General features: G+C 38.7%; 1 protein-coding gene across 1 annotated transcript in view; it reads left to right on the top strand.

Annotated features, from left to right (window-relative positions):
- LOC102209769 (plakophilin-4-like) overlaps positions 1-9,101 on the top strand; it is an 83,710-nt gene that overhangs the window by 19,046 nt on the left and 55,563 nt on the right. Inside the window, exon 3 of the mRNA XM_005738704.2 lies at positions 7,694-7,806. Coding sequence (XP_005738761.1) covers positions 7,694-7,806 — 113 coding nt within the window. The remainder of the gene's footprint in view (positions 1-7,693; positions 7,807-9,101) is intronic.

Genomic DNA, 9,101 nt, shown 5'->3' with positions numbered 1-9,101 from the left:
GATAGATAGATAGATAGATAGATAGATAGATAGATAGATAGATAGATAGATAGATAGATAGATAGATAGATAGATAGATAGATAGATAGATACTGGTGGCAGTATTTTGCATTTCAGTTGACCTTTATCATATTTCCCTCTCCTGTTCCTATATACAGGAGAGAGAACTATATAGATACTGTTTAAAGGATATTATGAGTGTATGATTAAATCCTCCATTATGTGATGTAATAAGCAGCTTATGAGCCCAATATTTACTGAGCTAAGCTGTCCTGCTGAAATCTTTGTTGCTGCCAGTATCATGTCAGTCCTCATGTACCATTTACAGTTTGCTGGGTGTGTGCTGGTGCCTTAAAGAGACAGGAGGTAAAAAAGACTTGCTTCAGTCACGGGCAGAACCCGGAGACGTACAGAGTGCTGTAGAGCTGGAAATGAGCACAGCAGGTCCCCTTAAGGCACCGTGTCTGAATGACACACATCTATTATATTTGAGCTTCTCTTTTGCTGTTGTCATTACCTTCCTCTTAATCTGAAACGTGTTACTTTTCTTTATAAACCTCTGTAGGTTTTTCTCGACTTTTGCTAATCACTAATTTGCATTTACTTTTGTTTGATTGTATTGCATTGTTTTACCGTTATTGTGTGAGCTTTGTAGGATATTTTTAGTTTCTCACCCGCTTTTATTTTTTATTTTTCATTCAAATTTCTTGCATGACTCACCTTGGAGCACCATCATACCAACTTGTGATAAACCTCTTGTACTGACATGACAGTTCTTTAAAAACAAATGTATTGAAATAAGCTCTGCGTGGCTGGATTTAAACCAAAAGATCATTTTTCATGTTTGCATGATTTATCATTATTATTAACATTTTGTAATAGTTTGTAGCAGCAAGCTCTGAGCTGCATTAGCCCCACAAGCCTACAAACATCTACTCAATTAGCTTGGAAGGGAATACAGCAGAAAATCGCCTGGAATGCTTTTTAAGTTGTCTGAATGAATGCCTTTTAACAGATTTCATTTCTGTGAGTTTACTTAGATTACAGAAGCAAGCATGCTAACTCTGAAATCCAGCCAGCTTTGTTTCTGCAGTCAGCTGTGATAAACACACAGACTTTTTCAGTCCACAGCAGACGAGACCGAAGAAAAGAACCAGCATGAGGAGACCATTAGCTAAATCACTGTACACCATCTGACTAAAGAGACTGTTAAGGCTCCGTGCATCACATGGTCATCGCTGACCCAAATACAAAAAAGCTTTTATTAAGAGATGTAAACAGATGGAGAGCTGCCAGTGTGGATTTAAGGGTCTTTTGTTTTTGTTTTTTTGTTGGTTTTTTATGAGGGATTATGATTTGAAGGACTTTCACCATACTGTACTGGTAGGATGGGTAGATACAGTAATGTCCAAAACTCTTGAGCCATCCCTCATTTCTCCTAAGTTGCTAGAAAAATGTGAAATGGGTGCAGTGATTTATTGAACGATGTGGATTCAGAGTTTCTAACCAGGTTGAAAGTCAGTATTTGGTACGACCACCTTTATTAAAGCCTTGATTTCCACCATGTAATCAAATGAGTGTTTTCTATCCACTGTTTGCTCTTCCTGTCATATGGAGGACAGCTAATGAGTGCTCCAGCAATGGTCAGTGGAGTCATTTGTTAGATTTTGGATCAACAATTGTTTTGGAGTCAAGTGGTAAAACACATTTGTTGTTTCCACCTTTAGCAAGAATAGTTTTCTTGCATATGTTGTAAAGCAGTGTGTTTTGTTGGAGACTATTTACGTTGTAGATTCTCACTGAAGGCATCAAAACTATGAATGAACACATATGGAAATACGTAGTAAACAAAGTTTCGATGCCTTCAGTGAGAATCTACAACGTAAATAGTCATGAAAATAAAGAAAAACCAATAAATGAGAAGGTGTGTCCATACTTTTGACTGGTAGTGTATATATATGCTTTTAGAAATGAAAAATATACCTCAAACTTGCACTATGAAAAATGTCGGAACTGTTTTCTGTTTTATTTTTATTTTATTTTAATTTTAGTCTACTCTATAGCACATTTAAACAAAGTGACCCAAAGTGCTTTAGGGACAAGCACATTTTCCTTCCAGGTCTCCAAAAAAATCCAGTTTCTAAATAAACGAAAGCTGAAAGGAAATTAAAGATGATGATTAAATCATGACACACTGTTCTATTGGTACAGACAATACTCACCCTGTATTTACTTGGTATCGGATTGATGCCAACTTTGTACTATTGCACAGCACAAGTCATCAGACACACCCCCTCAAACATGTCTGGGCTTGTGTCATTGCTGTGGATGGAATTTAAATGCAAGGCTCTGTCTATATCATCAATTTCCTACTCTTTCATATTATGCTCTTATTGTATGACATGGTCTGTGGTCTAATATATGATATCAACATATATTAGACCACATAGGTCTGTCGTAGTTCAGTATCACCCAAGGTCTATATGAACTATCATCTGTCATCCATTATTCTTTGTTGATCCACTTAGGCTACGTTCACACTGCAGGCGAAAGCGCATCAAATCCAATTTTTCTGACCCTATGCGACCCATATCCGATCATGGTATGACAGTGTGAACAGCACAAATCCGATATTTTCAAATCCGACCTGGGTCACTTTCGTATGTGGTACTGAATCCGATATATATCTGATGTTTTAGAAAGCGACTGCTGTTTGATTAAATCCGTCTTTTACGTCACTGACACAAGACAGACACCAATTATCAGCGCCGGAGAAGACATCGTGAACACTTCTCTGGCCATCCCGTGTAGATATCAGTGAAACTGTTGGGAAGACAACGTTGGAGAAACGTAAACATTTTATTTGTACTGTATAACCTGCAGATTCTGACAGAAATCTGCAGCTATCCTTTGAAGCACTGCTCCTCTAAAACAGCAATAAGGATCATTATTAGGTTATCTACAGTATTATGTAAATAACAAAATAACTTAAAGCAAAAATTGGGAAACATCAAGTCTGAAGTCTTTATATTAAGGGCCATCAGTCAAACAATACTGTTTGCTCTGGGTCCAAACAGAGCGCGTTGTGTGTGACGTCTTGTTTTGCGCATGCGGGCCGCTTTGAGCGTTCACACTAGAGCGCGTTTGCTGTCGCATTTTATTTGTAGTGTGAACAAGCAGACAAAAAAATCGGATTTGATCAAAAAATCGGAATTGAGCATTAAGACCTGCAGTGTGAACGTAGCCTTAGAAAAAAAACATGCCACTGTAACGAAACTTGTTAAAAATTCAATAAAATTTGATCTATCCAGAAGATAATGAGTACTTTTACTTTACTTACAGGCATGCTGAGGTCCTTTACCTGAGTAAAGCATTTGAATGAGATACAGTGAGGTTTTTTTTACCCAAACCACAGGTGTCATAATGAGCTGCAGCTATCAGCTCCTTTGGTGCCTCTGAAAATTTATTGGATTAGTGAAGTCCTGAATCACAGGTGGCACGGTGGTTAGCACTGTTGCCGCAATTGAGTTCAATTCCAACATCAGGCCGGGGTCTTTCTGTGTGGAGTTTCCATGTTCTCCCCGTGTTTGCGTGGGTTCTCTCCGGGTACTCCGGCTTCCTCCCACTGTCCAAAGACATCAGAATCAGAATACTTTATTAATCCCGAAGGAAATTAGGGTTACAGCAGTAAGTGCGCATGCGCACTTACAAAGGAACCTTCTGACCAACTTAACACAAACATCACATTGGGGAGACACGTCAGAAAGGTAGGCTGATAGGGAAAAAAAACAACGAAAATACATAACATGAGGTAAGAGGAGGAGGAGAGAGGTAAGACATGCAGCTTGTGGGGATAGGTTAATTGGATAATCCAAAGTTGCCACTAGGTGTGAATGTGCGAGTGAATGTGAGTGTGAATGGTTGTCTGTCTCTGTGTGTTAGCCCTGCGACAGACTGGCGACCTGTCCAGGGTGTACCCCACCTTTCGCCCTATGACAGCTGGGATAGGTTCCAGCGCCCCCCACGACCAGAGACTGTAATCCGATTACTTTTTTCAAGTAACGAGTAAAGTAAGGGATTACTATTGCAAAAACGGTAATTAGATTACCGTTACTTTCCCGTAGGAACGCTGCGTTACTGCGTTACTAAAACCGGGATTTTTTTTGCGAGAATGTCTCATGACAGTGACGTAAGCAAGTGTGAAGTTCGTGACAACAGCTGTGTGCAGAGCAACAATGGATCGCCTGCGGGAGAGAGTATGAGCGTGCAGCGTTTAAAGTGTGGAAGTACTGACCTTACTTTGAGTTTGATTCCATAAAAAGTGACAAAAACATTAGCGTCCATTAGCATTGTGCGTGGGAAGAAAACTTCTTTTTACAGCAAAAAAACCCCCTAAACTTCCAAGCAAACACCGAGTAGCTACGACGTAATGGGAAACTCACAGAGAAACTCGCGGATTCTTTCACTGACCGCTGCAGCACACCTGCACCAGGGCAAACCTCCGCCTACCCAACTCCTGCTTTACAGGTGAAAATAGAGCAACAGGACCGCTGAGTCTTTGACTTTATTTATTTTCTGCTGTGTTTTACTTGCATCTATTTGAAAGAGTGAGTGCAAACACAAAAATATATATATATTTTATGTGCTGGGATGTGCAGAAAATAGGTTTAAATAGGTTTAAAACAAATTTCTTCCAGTCAGAGAATGTTGCATATAATTAAATGTTTGCTTGATGCATAAAGTTAAAAAATTAAAACTAATAAAACAAGTTTTAAAAAAGGACTTTTCCATTTGATTACTTTTTGTATGATGGATTATGCAGAAGAAGTAGAATTGGGCTGAAAGATCTATCGCTTTATCACCTATTCAGGTTGTAAATCGTGTTTTTAAAAAGTAACTAAGTAACTAAGTAATTAATTACTTTTGAAAATAAGTAATCAGTAAAGTAACGGGATTATTTTTGGGGGGAAGTAATCAGTAATTAGTTACTGATTACTTTTTCAAGTAACTTGACCAACACTGCCCACGACCCTGAAAAAGGATAAGCGGAAGCGAATGGATGGATGAATCACAGTGACGTTTCCCTGTGAAGGTGTATTTTTCCAGCAGGCCAGTTTTATATTTAGACATTATTTGCAGACAGCTAATTCTCCAGTGGACCTCCGTGATGACACCAGCTGTGGTTCCTGGATGATTTATGGAGCAACTGGGAAGCTTCTGTATTATTTTACAGAATTCAAATAAGCTAGTGTCAACAATACCTGCTATTCAGTCAAAGTCCATAAACATCTGCTCCAATTTCATAAACTTGAGCAAGGTATTGGAACCCAACCATCTATTGGGGATGGCAGTGAACAGGGTATATTTAAATGCTTTGGTGTTTCAGTAGTCAAAATTCTCCAAAACACGATCTGCTGACAAAATCTTGTGGACATTTTGAACTCAACATCAGTTTTCTGTGTTTCATTTCATTTTGCAATCATGCAAATCCCTAATTTTAGTTAAAAGAGTTATTTTACTGCTCCATAGTCACAAACTGGATGGGTTTTTAGGGGAAACTAGAGGACATGTGGCCGCATGTGAGCCCCATTAACCTACAATATACATGATTATTCATCCCCTGTTTAGCAGGTGGTGGAGCCTGAGGAGCGAGGCTGGAAAATCCAGTTTTCATATTTTCATGATGTTTAACTATCTAGACTGTTTTGATGAGATTTGCCTAGTTTGGTAGATATTAGCTGTAGAAATGTCTGTCTTCTGTGAAATATAATTGAATTAAATGACACTCATTTTGTGAAGCTCAAACCGGTAAAAGAAAAAGTTGCTTTCTGTGCTTCCTTCTAAGGTATTTTATACACATTACACTTTACTAAATACTTTAAATTGTTGTAGTTTTGTAACAGTAACTGTCATCTGTACTTTTGTTGTACATCATAATGAATATTAAAGGTGCAAAACACCGAAATTCGTTATGCAACAGCATGTTTAACCATTAGGTTTACAGTGCAGATTTCTTCTTTTTCTTCTTCTCGCTCCTTTTAGGAGTCTGCACAGCAAATCATCTGCCTCCATCTCCCCCTGTCCCTACCATCCTCCTCTGTCACACCAACCCTCTGCATGTCTTCTTCACATCCATCACTCTCCTCTTTTCCTCCTGCCTGGCAGCTCTGTCTTCAACATCCTTTATCCAATATATCCACTTTCCCCTCCTCTGCACACGTGCAAAGTATCTCAGCCTTGTCCCTCTAACTTTGTCTCCAGACTGCTCCACCTCAGCTCGACCTCTGATTAAGTCATTTCTAATCCTGTCAGTTCTGGTCACTTCCACTGTCTACAAACCATAAAACATACCAGCTCTCACTAGCATCTTGTAAACTTTCCCTTTCACTTTTGTTTCTTTACATCTGTCACAAATCACCCCTGTTCTTGATAATCCCAGTGTTTGATTTGGCAAAGATTTTAGGAGCACATTAGGACACTAGGAGTAGACTGGCTCGGGACCCCCACCTCCAGCAACCACGCTCCAACCTGTTGGGAAATACACAGTTTTCCTTTGCAAACAGTGTTTGCCACAATCAAAAAAACAGTTTCTGCCCAGAATGTTGACTTTAAATCACTTAATTAACTTTCCATGAAACGGTATAAAATGTTAAATGTTATGAAATCTGGTCAAATGAAATCCACCTGATGGGTTTGCATCCAGTTTATGCCAAGCATAAGTATTTGAATGAATTAACCTTTACATTTTTACATATTTCAGTTGCAGTTTACTCAAAATTATTGCTTTACGTTTACTGGGAGTGAAAATCAATTTTATTTTTGTGGAGGCGGGGAGTTGACAACTTGTCTCCAGGCCTCCGCGACTTTGGCATAAAATACGACACGAATGTTTGCTCAGACTTGGGTGAACTGATTTAAATTTGGCAATCAAACACTCTCAATTGCGCGCACCTGTGAAATTCTTTCAAAATCCTTTACAATATTATGTATATTATGTCAGTGAGGACTTTGCAAAATGCTTGCAGGCTAATTTTTAAAGTTTAAATGCCACAAAGTTCGTTTCCAGCTACTAAATTGTGAATAATTTCTGGTTTTCTTCATCTTCTTCGAAAGTAAACTGCATTTACAGCTCAATAGATTTCACACACTATTCTGTTTATCACAACAATAAGTGGAATGAACAATAAGAAAGGTCAGCCACCACCTTGAGCAATTCACTCTAAGGGCTTAAACCCCCCAGATTTACAGATATAGTGCTGTGCCACTGTATCTATTAGTAATGTGGAATTAAAGGCTGTGCCCAGAATACTCATGATAAAAGAAAAAGGAAACATCTGGTTTCACCCTCTGTGGTGAATTTTTACCATGAAGTCTACATTTGATCATTCTGTGCTTAAACCTCTGTGCTTTGTACCAAAAGTTTCAAAAATGTGTGTAATTACATTATCTGAACCAAATGCTGTTAAAAGGTGCCGGACACACTCTTAGTGTTTAAAATCTTGAATCCCCCCTTTAACAGCCTCTCAGTGAGCTCACAGACGGTGAGAAATCAGTCAAGCCGCGCAGGCTGAATACAAAATGGGTTTTACACTTAATTCTAACTGGCACCAAATAGGTCTTAAAGAAGAGGCTTAAATCACCGCGTCATGGTGGATGTTGGGTTATAATCACTGCTGTTAATGTCTTGCCCCAGGAGCTCCAGTTCGAGCGGCTGACTCGGGAGCTGGAGGAGGAGCGGCAGATCGTGGCTAGCCAGCTGGAGAGGTGCATGCTGGGAGCCGAGTCACCAGAAGGAGACAGCAGCAGGTAGATTTGACTAAAGTGATCACATCAAGTATTTGGAAGATTTTTGCAATTAAAAACACACAGTATCTCATGACAAAAATACACATGACCACCTCTTATCGTTTGAGTTTTCCTTTCGACATTGGCTGCTTTTTCACCCTATTCAGCCCTTACTTGTATCTGACCATTTTCATTCAAATTATTTTAGTATTTGTGTGCCAAGAAAATTATTACCTAAGACCCATTAACTGACAAACATGGTACATCTATGTGCAGTGTATCCTTGAGTTTTTCTTTGGATGTTACTCAAGGACATGCAAGGACATTTTTTTTGTTGGACCCTAGTTTCTTCAGTGTAAGCATGTATAAATGGGTAAGAAGGATGTTAGCATTAATAAATACAGTGCAGTACTGTGAAAAAGTCCTGAGCCACCCTCATTTCTCGATCTTTTGTTAGAAAAGAAACACTTCTTTTGCCCTCCACTTGTCCAGTTCCCTAAAGGACAAACTGCAGAGCACGCTGAGATATGCAAGTTTTCAGGTAATAGCTTTTTGTGAATCACCTATTTTTGCATCTATTGGTTTCTATTTTATTTCTCTCAGCTTTGTTATCTTTGGCATTCTTCATAGATTCAAATAAAGAAAACAAAACAAATGATGTGATTTTGTGCAATATACAAACAAAAAAAGGTTCAGGTATTAGGACTGGACTGAAAATGAGTGTAAAAGCAGCCAATGTCCAAAGAAACAGTGTGAAAGAACTTCAGTAAGTCTAGAATTATTGCTCAACTTTAATTTAGCATACTTTCAAGGAACTCTGGCCCCTTGAAAGTATTTTTTTTTCATTAAATTTTTGTATCTGAAGCAAAACAGCCCTAATAATGCACCTATATTTGTTGTTGTTGTTATATGGATTCCAGCTGGCTGTAAATCACACCCAGCTCCAGAAAGCTCTGTCAAACCACATAATGGTGAAATCTGTCTTCATGAGGAGTGATGTTCAGCCAGCTGACAGTCACTTTGTGGTGTCACAGCCAGCATACATCACTCTGAGCACAAACAGAAACCTTGAAATCCACAAAACTGCTGAAATATTAAAGAAAACTTGACACTTTATGCATGACGTCTGTAACTGTTGGCATGATGACATTGTATATAATTTGGATTATTTCTTTATCTTGTCAAGATCCATGTCATGATTGTAAATTGTTTAAGCTGTACATTACTTTGTTTGGGTTTTGTAGTCAACGTTTTGGTGCTTTTATTTTGAAAGTCAAGTTCGCTTACAAGTTGCGCTAGTTTCCGCTTTGGGTAGA

This window comes from Pundamilia nyererei, unplaced genomic scaffold (genome assembly GCF_000239375.1).
Source record: "Pundamilia nyererei isolate P.nyererei 1_Seehausen unplaced genomic scaffold, PunNye1.0 scaffold00085, whole genome shotgun sequence".
Lineage (NCBI taxonomy): Eukaryota > Metazoa > Chordata > Actinopteri > Cichliformes > Cichlidae > Pundamilia > Pundamilia nyererei.
This window is presented reverse-complemented; position numbering and strand designations above follow the sequence as displayed.